Raw genomic sequence first — 19,944 nt, forward strand, 5'->3', positions numbered from 1 at the left:
GTTACCCTGGTTGTTTTTTTTTTTATCATTGTTGTGGTTATTATTATCGTTGCTATTGATGTCGTTGTTGTTGGATAGAACAGAAAAATGGAGAGAGGAGGGGAAGACGGACGAGGGGGGCGGGAGAGAAAGACAGACACCTGCAGACCTGCTCCACTGCTTGTGAAGTGACTCCCCTGCAGGTGGGGAGCCGGGAAGGGGGTGGGGGCTGAATCGGGATCCCCATAGTTCAACCCGTTGAACTACCCCCCAACCCCCTTTCCTTTCTAAGGTTAATATAGTTTGAAAAATTAATTTCATCAATATGAGAGAGAACCAAAGCATCACTGTGACACGTGGTGGGAATCAAACTGAACCTCCTGCTTGAGAGCCCAGCACCTCTTCCTTCAGCTTCTAGCCTGTGGTACCATTTTTTTTTAAATAATGGTTATGCAAAGATACTCTTTTTTTTTTTTTAAGAATTTATTTTTTTATGAGAAAGATAGGAGGAGAGAAAGAACCAGCCATCACTCTGGTACATGTGCTGCCGGGGATCAAACTCAGGACCTCATGGTTGAGAATCCAATGCTTTATTCACAGCGCCACCTCCCGGGCCATGTGTGGTTCCTTTTTATATTATTTCATGCTAGAGTCTCACATTGCTCCCAGATGAAGTGTTGTTCATTTGTTTTTGTGATCTTACTAGACGGGAGATGCCGAAGTTCTATTCTACACAACCCCTGCTGCCTTTCCCTCCCATTTGCTCATCAGATATTCTAGCAGGTGGGCTTTCTCCCGGCGCTCCTCTCCCACAGAAAGACTGAACTGTAGAAAACGGACTAAAACTTCTCAAACTCAGAATTTCCCTTCAGTAATGGTTCAGATTCATGGGGCTGGGGCAGCACACCTGGTATACAAGTATATAAGTGCATATACTGCCATGCATGCGGGCCCAGGTTGCAGCCCCCACCTCACCTGCAGGGGGGTTACTTCATAGGCGGTGAAGCAGGTCTACAGGTGCCTATCTTTCTCTCTCCCTCTCTGTCTTCCCATCTCTTATCAATTTCTCTCTGTCCTGTTAAAAAAAAAAAAAGAGGGGCGGCTGGGTGGTGGCACACCTGGTTGAGCACACATTAAATGCACAAGGACCTGGGTTCAAACCCCCCCCCTCAGGTCCCCACCTACAAGGAGAAAGCTTTATACAGTAAATAAATAGATTTTTTTACAATAACACTAGGAAAAAACAACAATGACCACTGGGAGTGATGAATTTGTAGTGCCTGCACCAAGCCCCAGCAGTTAAAAGGGATAAAGTTCAGATTTTTTATAAAACAGATCTTGACCTAAATCCATCATTTTAAAAAATGTGTTTCACTTGATAGACATTGAGAGGGATGGAGAGAGAGCTAGACAGAGACACCTTGCAGCATTGCTTCGGTGCTTATGAAGCTCGTTCCCTTCTGGTGGGGACTGGGGTCCTGAACCTCGGTCCTTGTGCATAATACATGCACTTAACCTAGTATGCCACTACCCGACCCCTAATTCCATCAGAACTCCTAACTCATACATAACTACAGAACCTGAGCTAAGCTTTCTAGACCAATCAAGTCAACATGAATATAGGTAGGAAGTCCTTTTCTGGTAACTTCTTTTAAGTCTTAACTGCTGCAAAGTAAAATATTTCCTAGAGGGGGTCGGGCTGTAGAGCAGTGGTTAAGCGCACATGGTGCAAAAAGGACCATGCGTAAGGATCCTGGTTCAAGCCCCTGGCTCTCCACCTGCAGGGGAGTCACTTCACAAGTGGTAAACCTGGTCTGTAGGTGTCTAGCTTTGTCTCCCCCTCTGTCTTCTTCTCCTTTCTCCATTTCTCTCTGTCCTATCCGGCAACAACATCAATAACAACAATAATAATAACCACAACAATGATAAAAACAAGGGCAACAAAAAAGGAAAATAAGTAAATTTTTAAAAAAAAATTAGAAAGACTATGAAAAACCAATCCCAGGGGTGGGGCAGCAGTGCACCAGTTGAGCATACATGTTGCCAGGTACAAGGACCCAGGTAGCAGCCCCGTCCGTCCCCCGTAAGAAGGACCCTTCACCAGCAGGTCCCTCCTCAGTCACTCGTTATCCTACCAGGTGTAGTACACAGGAGACACAAGAGGAGGGGGTCAGTAATGGCTGCCAGAAGCAGTGAGTTACTAGTGACAGCACCACACCCCAGCAGTCGCCCTGGTGGCAATAAAGAAAGAAAAGGAAAAGGAACAAAAAGAAGTAAAACCAAGAACCTAATAGGTTGGTGTACTGCACCAAAGTAAAGGACCCTGGGGGCGGGAGCGGTATTCAGTCCTGGAACGTGAAGAACCTGGGCTTGCGCTGTGTGTGTTGGGGGGGGGGGGTGAGCATCAGAGGATTTTGTGGAAACCTGAGAAGTGTGACACATTGACCAGCAACTGTATTTATTGTCAGCTGTAAACTGTTAATTCACCCCAATAAAGAATGGGGGGGAGTAAAATGATTTTTTTCTTTGTTTCTTGAGTTTGTTTATTGGTTGGGGGTATCAGCTGTTACTCTGGCATAACAAGCTGCCAGGCCTTAAACTTGGACCTCATGCTTTAAAATTCAATGCCCTATACTGCCTCTTATTTTTCTTTTCTGGTTTTTTTCCTTCATTTTCTGTTCTTTAAGATTTATTCATTTGCTAATGGGCAGGTTTGAGAAGCCGAGTACTAACTACTCTTGCATGTGGGCTGCTCGGGCCTCGTGCTGGTGCATCTAATGCTTTATTCACTACACAACCTCCCCGGGCCACCCCCACCTGCTTTGTAGATCATTCTGCCCTTTCAACATGTTACTGATTAGTCTTTTTGATGAGTTAGACTTCCAGACAAGTCTCTTGCTGTTTAAGTCTTGCAGCTAAATTCTCATCCAGAGAGAGAGATTAAACGAGTGGGGGATGTTTGTCCTCTTCAGGCCCTCCTTCTGTTAAGACTGAAACATTTCTTGCTACCCTCAACCTCTGACACAAATGTTCATCACAGGATCTCAGGAGATACTACTCTGCAAGCCATTGAATCCTCAAGATCAAAGCCTCACCTTGCATTCTAACTCTCTTTCTTTGCACCTCTTTTCTCTTTGTGCTGTGTCCATAGTCTTCCAAAACCGCTTCATGGAAACATTCTCTGTATTAAATTTGATAACCTGTGATGTTGTTCTCTAAGATCCATAGAAATCTCCAAATTTTAGACTGGTTCTCATGCATCTTTCATTTTGTTTTGGTAAAAATAGCACATCCTATTTCTCTACAGAAATGACTCGTCCTGAAACCTGAATTGTTAAAGTTTTCTCTGGGTCTTTGAATCCGTCCTATCTAACAGATATATTGGGAGAGCCATGATGTAACATTTTAAGTACCCCCATAAAAAATCCATAAGGAGTTGGGAGGTAGATGACCCAGTATAGTACTGCTTCTCAGCTCATAAACTCCCCATTCGTGGTGCTCCCATTTGTTACTGAGGGCTAAACTCAAACCTGGATCCTCACACACAGAAAAGTTTGTGCTCCAGGGTGAGCCATCATTGCTAGTTGCCTACCTAGTGCTCTGTGCTTTTGTTTTGTTTCACCTCCAGGGTTATCACTGGGGCTTGGTGCCTGCACTAAAAGTCCACTGCTCCTGGAGGCCTTTTTATTTATTTATTTAATTGGATAGGACAGAGAGAGAGGAGGGGCGCACAGAGAAGGAGAGAGAGAGAGAGATACCTGCAGACCTGCTTCACCGCTTTTGAAGCGAGCCACCTTCAGGTAGGGATCTGGGGGCCCAAACCAGGATCCTTGAGCTTCGTACTGTCTGCTTCCCAGGGGTCTTTATACTACTTCAAGAGAGTCTGTTTTGATTTTCTTTCATGTTCAAATTAATTTTCTTTTATATCCCTAAATTAAATTAAATCACTCTTTTGAAAATATTTTTTATATTTATTTATTTTCCCTTTTGTTGCCCTTTTTTGTTGTTATTGCTGTTGTTATTATTACTAATGTCCTTGTTAGATAGGACAGAGAGAAATGGAGAGAGGAGGGGAAGACGGGAAGAGTAAGACGCCTACAGACCTGCTTCACCGCCTGTGAAGCAATTCCCCTGCAGGTGGGGAGCCAAGGGCTCGAACCAGGGTCCTTAGGCTGCCGGTCCTTGCACTTTGCGCCACCTGCGCTTAACCCGCTGTGCTACTGCCTGACTCCCAAATTAAATTATTTTCTTTTTGCCAGAGCACTGCTCAGCTCCTGCTTATGGTGGTGCAAGGGACTGAACCCAGAACTTTAGAGCCTCAGGCATGAGAATCACTTTGCAGAATCAGTATGCTATCTACCCCCACCCAAAATTAATTTTCATGACAGATACGGTGGACTACATTTTCTGGATTATGGTCAGACATATGGTTTCTAAATTTTCTGGCACTTAAAATAACATTTCTCATTTTAATTTGGGTCCCAGAAGGATGATCTTGTATATTGAAATATTTGTATTCTTCAAACCAAGTTCATGAAAATTTTTATTTAGACATCTAAAGTATACTGTGAATTTGTCACCCAGTATAATTTTGATACTTGAAAGCTAAAATTTACATTGATACTGCCAGTTTGCCACATGGAAAAATACATGTCTTTGCAAGTAAGTCCACATCCTCTCGTACAGAGAATTGAACTCTGGGGGTCAGGCGGTAGCACACCTAGCCAGATGGAGTGCACATGTTACAGTGCACAAGGATCTGGGGTCAAGCCCCTAGTCCCGTCCTGTAGGCGGAAGCTTAATGATTAGGGAATAATATCAGAGCATTTAACTCTGGTATCACATTCTAAATTAGTAACTAACATTACCTCTAAGAAGAGAGCCCCTGGGAAATTTAGTGAACTGTAATTATTTACATGAGGAATTAAAGGGACAGGCTAAACTTATCTAGTGGAGGGAGAGATTGGCTTATAGATAGCTCACCCACTAGAGCCAGGCTTTGCCTTGAATGAAGCTCTGAGTTCAGTTCCTCACACTGCCACAGAAGAAAGTTCTGAATGAGGCAAGAGAACAGTAACCCCATTAGTTTGTTTCTAAGGAAAGACAGACCTTTTACTCAATGTAGGGAATATCTTGGCCTTGGGGATAAGTGTCCAAACTCATTAGATCCTGCCTTTTCTCTCCCTGTGGATCATGTGGGATGTGTGGTGGCCATGAAACTGTGATGATGAAGTAGGAAGTTCAGGCATCAGGTTCTGTGTGTCATCTAATCCGAAGAGCCATTCCTGGTGTCATTCTCGCTCCCTTCCCATTTCTGACAGTTAGAACAGCAGCGACAGCAGTTGCTTACTGAACGCCAGAACTTCCACATGGAGCAGCTGAAATACGCGGAATTGCGAGCTCGACAGCAAATGGAGCAGCAGCAGCACGGGCAGAACCCACAGCAGGCACACCAGCACGCAGGGGGCCCCGGCATGGCGCCACTCGGAGCAGCGGGGCACCCGGGCATGATGCCTCATCAGCAGCCCCCTCCCTACCCTCTGATGCACCACCAGATGCCACCCCCTCACCCACCCCCACCAGGTAAGGCTCTGCTCCCTGAGGCTCGGGACAGAGAGGCTGACCACAGTGCACTTGGCATCTAGGAAATTGTAGACACTGGAAATCTAATGTTAGTTTTCACCATACAGTATACTGTTTTGTGTTCTCTTTCCAAAGTCTTCTTTACATAGTCCTTCTAGCCTTTTCTTTTCCTTCAGGAATTTTAATCTTTATTTAGGAAAATTGAGAACACTCCCACATGTTTGAGTACACAACAGCCGAGAGCAAGCGAGCCCGAGAGCCCTTACTCACATGTTGGCAGGCCCACCTGGGGGGGGGGGGCAGGCGAGAGAGCGCCTTTTTGCTTTTTTTTTTTTTCTTAGCATATTAATGGACACTACACCTCCTAGTTCCTTGAGTATTTTTTACTGCATTCTACATGTGTTTTGTTTGGTTAATTTATACACATTTCTCATGATTCTTCAACACCGCCTTTCTGTCATTTTTGCCTTCTATGGGAATTTTTACCTGTCAACAAAAGAGAATAATATAATAATCTGTATACCTGTTGTTTCAAAATAGTTATTTTATCAATTCCATCTCACTATTCAGTATAGATAAGACTCCAAAATCTATCTCTAGCCAGTGGGAATTTTTTTGTTAGTTTGTTTTGTTTACGAGAGAAGAAGAACCAGAACATTACTCTGGTATACATGATGCCAGGAATTGAACTCAGGACCTCATACACTGAGTCCACTGCTGTACCCACTGTGGTACCTCCTGTGCCAGTATCAGTTGGGAATCTAATCTATTATAATCTAATCTATTATTACACCTAACCAACACCATATTCATGGCATCAATTGTCTTTGAGCACTTAATTTTTTTTTTTTAATCAGAATGCAAACAATCTCTCCACACTGCATTTCCTAATGTTCTTAGCTGCTAATCTATTAACAGCTCACTAGTGGGGGAGGGTTGTGTGTGTAGGGGGGCTGGGCCTCTCCCATGTGCTGTTTCACAGTTCCTGGGCCACTTGATTTAATTCAGACACAGAGGAGGAGAGCACAGTAGCAGGGTTCCCCACACACAGAACTCGGCACACAACTCATCCAGTGAGCCGTCCCTCCGGTCCCTTAAGGAAATCCCCTGCACATGTGCTAGATGATGCAAGGCACGCGGTGCTTTTACACATATCTGGCTCCTGGCTAGGCTGGCTGTGGCCTCCTTCCCTCCCACATACCTCCCATGAACCAGAGGATTGTTGTGGACAGTATCAGACTCAGGTTCCCTTGGGACGTGGTGTTTTCTGTTAATATACCTTGACTGTCTTTGAAACATTAAGATTGGTCAGTGTTCCTGGTATTATTAGAGTGATTCATCCATTACAGAATTCTCCAGATTTAAAAAAAAAAAAAAAAAAAAAAGCAAACTTTCTTTACAAGTTATTTAGTTATCCTGAAAATAAATCCTCCCGGTAAAGGTTATATATAAATAAAACATTTTATTCTCTTTATCATTTACCCAAATAATGAATTATTACCATTCATCAACCACACCTCCCCCTACTTCTACCTGTCTCCAAGGGTGACCAATGAGCTTGTTTTTGCTGTGTGTGTGAGAGAGAGAAAGAGACAGAGGGAGAGAGAGAAGACTAGTCAGTGGTTCTGGTACAACTGATTGTTCACAGGGTCCAGAGCTCTGCTCTGCCAAGTAACAATGCCAGAATTGAAGCCTGCAACGTCAGTCATGTATGACCTGTGCTCTACCGCTAAATTACCTCTCCAGCCACTATTCATTTTTCTTTTGATGCTAACATTATCCCCCTTTTAACTCCTGAGTTCAAATGAATGAATCCAGAGCCTCCCACATAATCGGTACTACTAAACTTCCTCGGTGGCCCAATATTCAGACTCTATATTAGAATGGGAAAGACACCAAAGAGCGCCATCACCATCCGGGGGCCTGACTTGGTGTGGCCTGTTGTGCTCCCTTGTGCCAGAAAACAAACCTGACACCTCTCACATGCTGTGAGGCATGAATTTCAGCCACCAGACCTGACACCTCTCACATGCTGTGAGGCATGAATTTCAGCCACCACTCCCCCATAGCTCTTACTTGTTTCATCTTACTTCCAGTTAGCAGGTCATTTCGACTTTTGGTAGGTTTTGTTCCTATATAGAGAGACAGACAGGTGTAACTGTTCCTCTGTCCATGGAGCTTCCATGGGAGCCATGGCCAGAGCGCACCCACGTGGTGTCCCATGGGGTGAGCTATCTCCTGACCCTCCTGAACTTCTAGAGCCATGTGCATGGTGTCTGTTGACCACACTCTGAGCTGAGGCATTTGAGACTTGCACATATGGAGAGAAGGGCAGACGTCTGGGCGTGTATATTGCTTCTTGGGTATGCTGTTTAATTAAGAAAGGAGGGTATCTCCAATTTCCTTACATTCTGCTTATAAAGAACACTAGGGTCCGACACAAGTTTCCAGGAAGATTATCAATGAGTTGAATCAAAAGCAAATGACTACATCCTAATAAAAGCCCAGTGAGTGATCCAGGAGATGGCGCAGTGGAGACTCAAGCATAAGTTCAGTCCCCAGCAGTACATGTACCAGAGTGATCTCTGGTCCTTTTCTCTCCTATCTTTCTCGTTAGTAAGTAAATGCAGTCTTTTTTTCTGGGGGGGAGGGGGCAGTTGGTGGGAGTAGATTGCAGAAGACTCATGCTGAGGCTCCGAAGTCCCAGGTTCAATCCCCTGCACCACCATAAACCAGAGCTGAACAGTGCTCTGGTTAAAAAAAGGGGGGGGGGAGTGGAGAGAGGAGGGGAAGGGAAGACAGAGAGGGGGAGAGAAAGATAAGACACCTGCAGACCTGCTCTACCACCTGTGAAGCGACTCCCCAGCAGGTGGGGAGCCAGGGGCTCGAACCAGGATCCTTAAGCTGGTCCTTGCGCTTTGCGCCACATGTGCTTAACCCGCTGCGCTCCTCTGGTCTTGCACTCTTGTAAGCATGCCTTCTGGTTATGTGGTTACTTGCTTGCATTAGGAAAGCCTCTGTGCATATAAAAAGCCGGGAAAGCTACATGTCTTTGTGTTCTTCCCTTATTTTCAGTATAAGACAATTAAGGACCAGGGTCAGTCGATGACGCAGTTTAGCACACATATCACTGGGCACTAGGGCCTGGGTTTGAGCCCCTTCCCCACCCCCACCCGCACCACTTCACAAGTGGTGAAGCAGGTCTGCAGGTGTCTTATCTTTTTCTCTTCCTATCTCCCTTCCCTCTTGATTTCTCTTTGTCCTATCAAGTATAACAGAAAGAAAGAAGAAAATAGAAAAAAGAAAAAGAAAAAATGGATACCAGGAACAGTGTATTCACACTGCCGGCACCAAGCCCCAGCAATAGCCCGGCTAGCAAAAAAACGAAAAGTTAAGTGCCTAAGAAAACCAGAATTAGAATTAGTCTGACTAGGTTGAACTCAGACATGTTAGAACTTTTTAACATATTTTCCTAAAATACATTAAATAGAGAAATCAAGTAAAGGGGGAGATAGGGAGGGTGTGAAAGAGACACACCTGTAGCCCTGCTTTACCACTTGTAAAGCTTTCCCCCTTGCAGGGGGGGACCAGGGCTTGAACCCAGGTTCTTAAGCATTGTAACATGTATATTCAACCAGGTGTACCACCAACCACCCCCCAGACAAGTTAGAAATTTGAATGATAAAACTTTAACATTCTTCATTATTTGGTAATATTGGTTATTTATAGTCCCAGACTATAGACACACAGTTTTTAATCTCCCCCTCCCCCTCTCTCTCCCCCTGTCTTCCTCTCACATAATTCTACCCATGGAAAATAGCAAATCGGGAAAGGATTAAAAGCAGTCATTCTCCAACCCACCCCTGGGCTTAGCCATAGATTAAAAAGTTCTAATGAAAACATAAGCCAATTTTTATTATCTGTGATGCTTTTGGTCCTGCTGGTGTCATGTGATGACAAGGCTGCCGTGCCACTTTCCACTTTCCGGAGTAGTAGGTTACCCTGACAAAGAACAGTGGGCGCCTGGTCCTCAACAAAGAGCGTCTGTCGTGGGCAGCTCCCGGAAACAGCTCTGGGAGAAGCAATCTTTGAGGAACCCAGGCTTTCCCTCACTTGACCCTCACTGTGTTATTTCCGTCCTCTTGGGGACACAGCCAGAGAATATGCTTGAGATAGAAACAGTCGAGATATGCTGAAAGAGATTCCCAGGTTCCCCTTCCTTGTTGGTATTCTTTCCCCAGCTGCCTTTCCCTCCCCATGGATAAAAATAAAATCCTTAAATAATTGCCCATTAGACATGATGAACATTACACTTTAGAGAAGGATCTGATAAACCCGAGAGTATGCGAGGGGTTTTTCCACTAGGCTGAAACTAATTTTAGCAAACCTTTCCATTTTCCAGACTTCAGTGCCTGCTGTTAAAAGAAAAAAAGAAGCTTGTATGTAGGTCAGACTTGTGCTGGCTATCCTTTGGCACTGCTGTTCTGAAGCCATGTCCCTTTCTCCTTTCTCCACTGGGGAAAGAAAGGCCTGGCTTCATAGATATTATTCAGACCTCCCCTTTGTTTTTGTTTCGTAAATTCTGAGGCTCCTGTGTATTTTTGGTTTCATTTGTCCAGATTTCTTCTTGTTGAATAAGAACTGATGGAAAATAACAGGTGTTGTCATCTGTTTAATATTAACAATAGTTTGAACCCCCGGCTCCCCACCTGCAGGGAATCGCTTCACAGGTGGTGAAGCAGGCCTGCAGGTGTCTTATCTTTCTCTCCCCCTCTCTGTCTTCCCCTCCTCGCTCTATTTCTCTTTATCCTACCTAACAATAACGACATCAGTAACAACAGCAATAACTACAACAAGGACAACAAAAGGGAAAATTGAAAAAATGAATAATAACAGTAAACATTTATTGGGACACAGCCTTACATATTATTACACATCATCCCTGGCAACCCCCATTCTATCATAATTGAATGATTGATCTGAAAAGTATTTACTACCTGGCTCTCTACAGCAAATTTTCACTATAAGTTCCCTATCCCCAGTGTAAAACTGGACAGTGGAAGTATTTTCGTGTTTTATTTATTTTCTCCCTGTGACCCTCTATGGCTGCTGCAGTATGCTGGGTATTAGAGTGGTGACTTCACAGTAGTGAGCAAGAACCTCTCACTTCCTGTGATGCTTACTCTGGCCTGAGCTACGATCTTCCTACTGTGCTGTAAAAGCCCTTGTCACAGCCAGGTAGGAGGCTTAGTCCGCAGCACTGTGTATACCAGAGCAGAACGGTGCTCTGGTTTCTCTAATAAATAACTTCTCTCTCCCTCCCCGGCCCCTTTTTCTTTTGAGAGAGGGAAAGGCGGAAGTGCCATCACTCGTGAAGCTCCCCCGCAGGCGAGGCTGCTTGAACATGCTGTAGATGTGCTTTACCAGCTGTGCCGCCGTCACCCAGCCCCTAGAGGGTCTCGTTCTTCCTTGTACACTTGTCTGAGTAATTTAAATCTCTCTCTATAGGTCAGATGCCAGGCCCAGGTTCCATGATGCCTGGGCAGCCCATGCCAGGTCGGATGATTCCTACCGTTGCTGCCAACATCCACTCCTCTGGGAGTGGCCCTGCCCCCCCTGGTATGCCGCCAATACCAGGAAACATCTTGGGACCCCGGGTGCCTCTTGCAGCACCTAATGGCATGTGTAAGTAGCATGATGGGGTGGGAGCAGGGTGTAAGTTGAAAGCAAGGCTTTACTCTCTGGTCACAGGTTCAGAACCCGGCACCCTGTGACAATTGCTTTGGCTCTGTACCTGGCCAGAGCTTTTAGCATGCTGATAGGAAGGCGCCCAGTGGTCCCAGCCCCCTGGGTTCATGTGCTATAGCCTTCGTGACATAGACTAACCTCCAAGATCTGTGGGGCAACCCTCTCTCATTCACATTTAGTGCTGTCTAGTTTGGTAGCTACATCGAGCCTACTGGGTATTATTTTCCCGAAAAGGGGCCTTTCTTTGTCTTTTCATAGAGATAGGGAGAGAGTGGGAGACGATTGAAGCTTCTGCCGGTGTGGTGGGGCCGGGCTCGAACTGGTGTTGTGCACATGGCAAAGCAGGGCACTATCCAAGCAAGCTATTTCATTGACCCCCCCCCCTCCAGGAGCCTTTACAGATACGGGGTTGAGAATGACAGGTATAAAGATAGGAACTGAATAGCAGAGAAGATCTGGCGGCCCTTCTAATATATTGGTAGTGGCTGCTTACACTGTTGGGCTGTGTTGAAAAGGACTGTGTGCTGCCAGCAGACTTGAGAAGGCACAGACACTACTGAGTGGTGTCTGACAGCATATGCAAAGCTAGGTCGTTCAGCCGACGATGGCCTGGCCTGCCATTTCCTACAATCTGCCTTCTAGGTGGAAAAAATTCAAAGTGTAGCCAGTAGTGACCAGGTTCCAAGGCACATCTGTTCCACGTGTTCATTTAAAAGCTGATTTATACTGCAGCCCAGGAGGCGATGCAAGAATTAAGCGATGCAAGAATTAAGCGCTGTACTCCTAAGCATAAGGTCTCAATTCCTTTCTTTTATTTTAATTTTTTAATATTTATTTATTTATTCCCTTTTGTTGCCCTTGTTATTTTATTGTTGTAGTTATTACTGTCATCTTTGTTGGATAGGACGGAGAGAGGAGGGGGAGATGGGGGGGGGAGAGAAAGACACCTGCAGACCTGCCTCACCACCTATGAAGCAACTCCCTTGCATTTGGGGATCCAGGGACTTGAACTGGGTTACTTACTCTGGTCCTTGCGCTTTGCGCCACGAGTGGTTAACCCGCTGTGCTACCGCTCGACTCCCTCCTTTATTTTTTTTTTTTAACTAGAGCACTACTCAGCTCTGGTTTATGGTGGTGGAGGGGATAGGATTGAACCTGGGATTTTGGGACTCAGGCATGAGTCTCTCTTTGCATAACCATTATGCTATGTACCCATTCTAAAGTCCCAGTTTCAGTCCCCAGAATTGCATGTACTGGAGTGACGCTCTGGTTATCTCATTGTCCCCCTCTCATAAATAAATATATTTTTTTAATTGCTTCCAGTGTTGTCAGTGGGGCTTTGTGTCTGCCTGACAAATCCATGGCCTCCCTGGAGCTCTTGTTTTCCTTTATTTGCTTTTATTTGATAGTTTGAGAGGATTTGAGAGGGGTGGGGGAGGTAGAGGGTGGGGAGCAGGGCTTTGAACCTGGGTCCTTACACACGGTAACGTGTCACTTAACCAAGCGTGCCGCTTCCCAGCCCCAAATAACACGCCGTTTCTCTTCTCTTTTCTATGTTTTTAAATATTTATTTATTCCCTTTTGTTGCCCTTGTTGTTTTATTGTTTTAGTTATTATTGTTGTCGTTGTTGTTGGATAGGACAGAGAGAAATGGAGAGAGAGGGAGAAGATGGGGGAGAGAAAGACAGACACCTGCAGACCTGCTTCACCGCCTGTGAAGTGACTCCCCTGCAGGTGGGGAGCCGGGGGCTCGAACCAGGATCCTTATGCCGGTCCCTGCGCTTTGTGCCACCTATGCTTAACCCACTGCGCTACCGCCCAACTCCCTCTTTTTTTTTTTTTTTAAAGATTTTATTTATTGAAACATAGGAGAGAGAAAGAACCAGGCATCACCCTGGTACATGTGCTGCTGGGGATTGAACTCAGGACTTCATGCTTGAGAGTCCGATGCTTTATCCACTGTGCCACCTCCCGGGCCACTGAACTTTCAACATAAAGTTCTGAGTTTGGTCCTAGGCATTGCATGTGCCACAGTGATACTCTGCTTCTCATGTTCAAAATTCATTCATATTCTTTCTCTCCCTCACTCTCTCTCTCCCCTCCCTCCCTCCCATAAAGAATGGAAAAGCCCAAGCAAGACTAATAGAATTGTGCATCCACGAGTCCACAGAATCACAAAAAAGAAGCAAAATTCTTGCCCAGTCTGCAGAAAACAAAACCTACGTGCTACAGTGCCTTTCTCTTTTTCCCTGATTCTCGTTTTCTTTTGAAAAAGTTGGCTCAAAGCAGCATATTCCACCAGATGCTCTTGCTTTACGGCTTTCCATAGTCAACGTACAGGTGACCTAGTCTCTCAGAGGAGGACTTGACCAGCCTGCCCTTCCCTCTACAGAGCTAATACCCTACAAGTTCTGACCTGGCTTTAGGGTACTTGTTTCGTTGGTTCTTTGCTTCAGGTCTTAGTCTGTCACCTTTTGAAAGATGACATAAAGCCCTATATTTAGTGGACTTCAGAATACTTTGACCCACCTTAGGGGTTTGGGTGGAAACCTTCTGGAAGGAACAATGGGTGAACTGACTGGCCAACGAGGTTATACTTTTTTTCATATGATTTCATTTCTTCAGAGTTGAAAGATTTTTTTTTTTAAACCTGGGTTAAATGATCTCTAGAGTTCCTTTATACACTAAAGCAGATCAAGTTGCAAAAAGAAAGAGCCCCGGACACTCATACTAATTGTTCCCTTCAGGACTTGACCTAGTTTTGGCCAAAAATCCAAGGACTACAGTTCAGGAGCTATGGGGCATCCCAGGAATGTCCAGCTTGTCAGAAGCTGCCTCAAGTGAAGCGCTCTGGCCCTGGTAGAAACAGATAATGAGCAAGAATTCACTGATGGTCTGTTTTGTGCCCAGCTAGGCTGGGTGCTATGAGATTAAAGAGAAAAAGACACGGGACTTATCCAGAAAGGAGACTGCATTTAATTGAAGTATTATTAGCAGAGAACCATTAAGATACAATAAAATCAAAATGTAACTAAGTTCTGAAAAGGTCTGGAGTGATTCTTGGAAGGGCTGGGCCTTGGAACGGCGACAAATTCCAATACCTTGCTCTCCTTTGACTTCTGGCTGGGCGGAGGCAGAATCTGCTCCATGCTGACCACAAAGGGAAGAGTGTCTGTCACAGGTTGCACTGGTTGCCTGCCATTCAAAAAGTCACTTCCTGTGTCTTTTTTCTCTGAATAGGCTCTTTCTCAACGCATGTGTTTCCAGCAGTGATGAGTCACTCTTGAATGTGTTTGCAGATCCCCCTCCGCCGCAGCCGCAGCCGCCGCAGCCGCAGCCACAGCCGCCACCGCCGCCTGCAGATGGGCTCCCTCCGCCTCCTGCTTCAGGCCCGCCAGTCTCTGCTGCCCCTTAGCCCGGAAGACGCAGGGCCCATCCACACCCAGTACCGCCTGCTGGAGTGGGAATGGCAAGACTTGTTCCTCAGCTTCCTTGGGTTTCTTGCAGGATTTTTGTTTTCACAGCCCCAAGTGTCCCCGGTCTCCCCGTTCCTCTTGCCCCCTTCATACTTGTCAACTCCTGTTGGTCCTCAGCCAACACTCAAGGGGATGCCTGTGGTGACAGTGGGCCATGACCTCCCCATCCTCAGACTGGGGTTCTGGCGTTTTGCCTGCAGGTCCTGTCAATGTTATTATTCTCTATCTCTATTATCTTGGCTCTCCCAGTTTTTTACTTTGTCTTATGCTTCCATAGGTAATACTCTATAATCATTATCTTTATTTTTGTTCCCTTTTGTCATTTTTTGCTTTAACAGGGAGCACCCTGTTAAAAGAACCAAAAATAGTGATGGGCAGAGAGGGTAGCCAGAGGAGACAAACCTTGAGGCATTACAAGTGACCTTACTTAAGCTTACCTGAGCAAAGAATGGTGCTGACGGTGAAGTCTCGTGAGAATTTTGCCACTTGTAGACACAGCGGAGTTAACGGATACGGAAAGAGACCCCACTGGTTTTTGGTTTTCTTTGTTTTGATCCCTAGTGAGCACAGTGAGGGCCTGCACCTGCCTGCACCTGCCTGGCAGAATTTGCCCCTTTGATGGGCGGGGAGAGCACAAGCGCTGGACAGATCCTTTTCCTGCCCGGACCCACTGGTTCTGGTTTTCTATGCAGATGGTTTTATTATATTCGTGTGGGTGTTTTGTTGTCCTGAGGGCAGTGTAAGCTTTGGGTTGGGACTTTGAGAGGCATCCACTAGCTAGGAGACATTTACCCCACTAGACACTGCTTTGTATACACCTCCCCCCCTTAAAATAGCCTTATAAAGACCAAAAAAAAAGAAAAGAAAAGAAAGTTAATCCTGAACATTTTAGCTCATGGAACATCATGGTGAGATTAGTTGGCTAGGGCTTCAAGTCCCCAAACTACCTCGTGCAGCAGCCAGGGTAAAGAACTGAATGAAGCGGTACTTTAGCTATGGAGTGGAATTGGGCAGTGTAGGGCAGGACCAGCAACCTCTTGTACTTTCTCTTCCTTCCTGAGATCTCACATTCCATCTGTCACAGGGCTGTCCACGTAGTGCTGTGAGTGCCAGCAGACTCACTTGGCAGTCAGCATCAGGCTCTGGGGTGTCCAGGTGTCATGCTAAATAGGAGGCCACTCCAGAGGGAGAGACACAAAGATGCCTTAATATGAACCCATTTCTATACCTGTTGGCACTGAATGACTTAAAAGTTCTTGCTTTGCTTGATGACCTTCTCTCGTCCTCTGTGGGTGTGTTTGATGGAGCTTAATTTCCAAAGCCCCTGGCCTCTATTGCACATTCAAGTGGCAGTTTCATGATTTAGAATGCAAGGTGGGATATTGCTTGGATCCTTTTTTCTATGGATTCTATAAAGCTTTACATAAGAGAGGGTCTAGGGACATTTGTAAAACATCATAGTTCCCCCCCCCCCCCCATATCAGAACACACAAAATAAAACCACAGTTAAGACAAACCTTTCAAACCCTCAGGTGTTGCCTCTAACCAGGAGATACTGGTTGACCCCAGAGCACCGGAAACGAGACCGTATTCCATTCATATGTGCTCTGGACTCTTGGGATGGAAGAGAGAGTTTGTTCCTTTTGGAGTTTAGTTCCAAATGCATTTGCCTCCAGGAAGACTGGTGCCTTTTGACAGTGGCCAAGCTTTTCCCTGTTCTCTGCCAATCTTTCCCAAAGGAAACTTGTTCCAAAATACTTTTCTTTTCCACTGGAGTTTTAAAAGGAAGACTGAATTCTAATTTATACTGACATCCCTGGTAACATCAGGTCTTCAATGTGATCTCTTTCAAATTCAGAAGATCCAGAAGGAAATATTGTCACTATGCTGGTAATACTGCAGATTACCTAAAATCGTGGTGGTTTTGTTTTGTTTTGTTTTGTTCTGTTTTTTTGTTTTTTTGGGTTTTTATTGTATTTGGTCTGGTTTCCCTATATTCCTGTAATCCAGTCACCAGGGTAGGGGGTTGGGAGGGGTGCAAATTACGTGGTTTTTGTACAAATGTATTTCTCATGTTATTTTGGGAAAATAAAGTGAGGGAGTTTGGGGAGATTAGAATAAATTGATGAAGAAGATCTGATCCTCCCCTTTTTCAGTGAATAAAACAGAACATCATTTGTGGATTCTGGTCCCAGTGTCTACATTCATGCATCAGTTTCTTCATATGTCATATGAAGAATCTAAAGGATCGGCCCCACCTGGTCTTGATGAGCAGTCAGTGTTCCTTGACTCAGTACTTCCTGACTAAACTGATCAACTTCGTGATGTTTAAGGAACGTACAGCTAAACGCACCCTGCCTACTATTTATTTCCCCGATGACAGTAAAGCAAGATGGAAGGAAGTACTCAAGCAGTGTCCTGGCAAATCCCGAACACTAGCTTTGCTTGGCTAGCGAGAGAAGGCAAGGCCGCACATAGCACCTAGAAGCTGCAGAGTGGTGCCATGGTGTTTGTCTTCTGCCTCTACTCTATAAAAAAGGGGGGGGGGGCGGTGCTGGCACACCTGGTTGAGTGTACAGGTTACAGTGCACAAGGACCCGGGTTCAAGCCCCTGGCCCCCACCTGCAGGGGGAAAGCTTCATAAGTGGTGAAGTAGTGTGCAGGTATCTCTCTGTCTCCCCCTTCCTCTCAATTTCTGCCTGTCTCTATCAAATAAAGATTTTTTTAAAAACCACAAAATAACACCAAATTAAAAAAAAAATTCACTGAGCATGATGGAATTGTGCAAGCAGGCAGAGAGCCCTAGCAATAGCCTTAGTAGAAGGGGGGGGGGAGTAGGGGTAGCTAGCATAGTGGTTATGCAAAGAGACTCTCATGCCTGAGCCTCCAAAGTCGCAGGTTCAATCCCCCGTGGTTTTCACACTGCACTGGGTAAGTTCTCACCTGTCTGACTGAGGCGGTGCCCACCTAGTCAGGCATTCTACACTCATTTCTGAAACTGCTGGAAAGGGTCGGAATGAAACTGAATAGCAGCAGTTGATTTAAAATCTCCAGATGAACAAAGTGGTGAGATGGGAGAACGTTGAAGAACATAAATTCAGTATATTCGTACTTGTACTTAATCAGAATTGAATTTAAAAGAATATATTTAAAATGTGTAAGAAAACATACTAAAGGGGCCGGGTGGTGGTGCACCTGGTTTAATTCACAAGTTACAGTGCACAAGGACCCAGGTTCAAGTCCCTGGTCCCCACCTGCAGGGGGCACGCTTCATGAGTGGTGAAGCAAGGTTGCAGGTGTCCCTCTGACTCTCTCCCTCTCTATCTCCCCCTTCCCTCTTAATTTCTGGCTGTCTCTATCCAATAAGTAAAGATAATTTTAAAAAGTAAATATTAAAAAGAAAAACATACTAAAGTGGGGGTCGGGTGGCAGCGCAGCGGGTTAAGTGCACATGGTGCAAAGCACAAGGACTGGCTTAAGGATCCCATCCTGGTTGGAGCTCCTGGCTCCCCCCTGCGGAGGAGTCACTTCACAAGCAGTGAAACAGGCTTGGGGCAACAAAATGGGATAAAAAGGCCTCCAGGAGCAGTGGATTCATAGTGCAGGCACCGAGCCCTGTTGTTAAAATTTCGTCGGCTCTTGCTGGCTGGTCTAGCTTCACAGGCAGGTAACAGAGACGCAGAGACAACGGCTGGGCAGGGAAGCTGTATTTCTTTATTCAGGAACGACAGATTCATAAACTAAGACAAACTAATCACCAAACAGAACTCTGCTGTCTCTTTGCGGCGGCGCAAGCACTCTCTCTGAGCCCCAGTGATAACCCTGGAGACAAAGAAACGAAACTAGAAAAGCCGAGTGCAGTAGGTAGAGCTTAATTTTTTCTACGTGGTCTTGGGTAGCAAACCCTGAGCCTCATGCATGTTCCTACCAATGAGCTGCCTCCCCATTCTTATTTTATATTTTTAGAGGTAAAGACGCCAATGGAACTGCACTTTGCCATTGTGCTCTGGGTGTTGTTTTAGGGTTGAGCCACTTCAATAAAGGGGTGAATGAAAGACTTCCATCCACACCCTGTTAGAAAAAAGCATGGCGAGTCGGTCGATAGCGCCGCGGGTTAAGCGCCCTTGGCGCAAAGACCGGTGTAAGAATCCTGGTTCGAGCCCGGGCTCCCCACCTGCAGGGGAGTCGCTTCACAGGCGGTGAAGCAGGTCTGCAGGTGTCTGTCTGTCTTCCCCTCCTCCATATCTCTCTGTGCTATCCAACAACGACATCAACAGTAAAACAAGGGCAATAAAAGGGAATAAGAAAAAGGAAAGAAAGTGCGAGTGAACTAAGCAACGCCGCTGTCTAGAGACTCCTGCTACTGATTAGTAGGAGATAGGATCTCCCTTTGGCAGCCTATCGTATGGTTCCCTAGGAACAGGAAAGGATTAGTTCCCTTCTCCCGCTGTGACCCTGAATGTTATAATCCGTGTCAGTAACAGATCAGGAGGTGGGCAGCTGGCACAAAATAGGGAACTAGGTCACGGCCCTGCCTCCCCAACAACAGGGCTGGGGTGCATCACCTTGGCCGCAGTGCGATGCAGACGTGGGCCAGCACAGGCAGCTAGCGCCCGGCGTGTCCGTGGCCCAGTAGCCCAGGGACCAAGGGTGCCCAGGTCGCCTGCAGCTGAGGCGGGAGCCCGCATCGGAAGCTCGCCCCCCGGCCTCCTGCCCCGCGGACGCGTCTGCTGGTCTGGCTGTTAGTCTGGGTTTGGGCGGCAGACGGCTTAGGTCTGATCCGCTTAGTCTGGGTGGTGAGCTGCGCCCCCTGCCCCGCGCTGCCCCGCCCTCCACGAGCCTGCAGACCTCCCGGGGCCCCGCCCTGAACGCGGGACTCACCTGGCGCCCCGCGCCCCGCCCCGCCCCGAGCCTGCGGGCGTCTGGGCTCAGCCCTCGCTTACGGTGTCCGCCCCCCCATCGCTGAATCTGCGGTGTCTACCGCCCCCCCCCCCGTCACAGAGACCGCGATATCTGTCCCCCATAGCGGAGCCTGCGGTGTCTGTCCCCCCATCGCCGAGCCTGCGGTGTCTGTCCCCCATCGCGGAGCCTGCGGTGTCTGTCCCCCCATCGCGGAGCCTGCGGTGTCTGTCCCCCATCGCGGAGCCTGCGGTGTCTG

General features: G+C 46.4%; 1 protein-coding gene across 2 annotated transcripts in view; it reads left to right on the plus strand.

The window, feature by feature from the left end:
- The window catches only part of SMARCC1 (SWI/SNF related, matrix associated, actin dependent regulator of chromatin subfamily c member 1), a 111,506-nt gene extending 95,248 nt beyond the window's left edge, over positions 1-16,258 (plus strand). Inside the window, exons 26-28 of one of the 2 annotated variants that reach the window (XM_060204793.1) lie at positions 5,301-5,562; positions 11,071-11,247; positions 14,610-16,258. In XM_060204793.1, the coding sequence (XP_060060776.1) occupies positions 5,301-5,562; positions 11,071-11,247; positions 14,610-14,725 (555 nt within the window). In that variant the 3' untranslated portion in view covers positions 14,726-16,258. Of the gene's footprint in view, positions 1-5,300; positions 5,563-11,070; positions 11,248-14,550 lie in introns of both variants that reach the window. The other variant, XM_060204794.1, reaches the window with a different exon arrangement.
- Positions 16,259-19,944: the final 3,686 nt, after the last annotated feature.

The sequence above is a fragment of the Erinaceus europaeus genome, chromosome 12 (genome assembly GCF_950295315.1).
Source record: "Erinaceus europaeus chromosome 12, mEriEur2.1, whole genome shotgun sequence".
Taxonomy (NCBI): Eukaryota; Metazoa; Chordata; class Mammalia; order Eulipotyphla; family Erinaceidae; genus Erinaceus; species Erinaceus europaeus.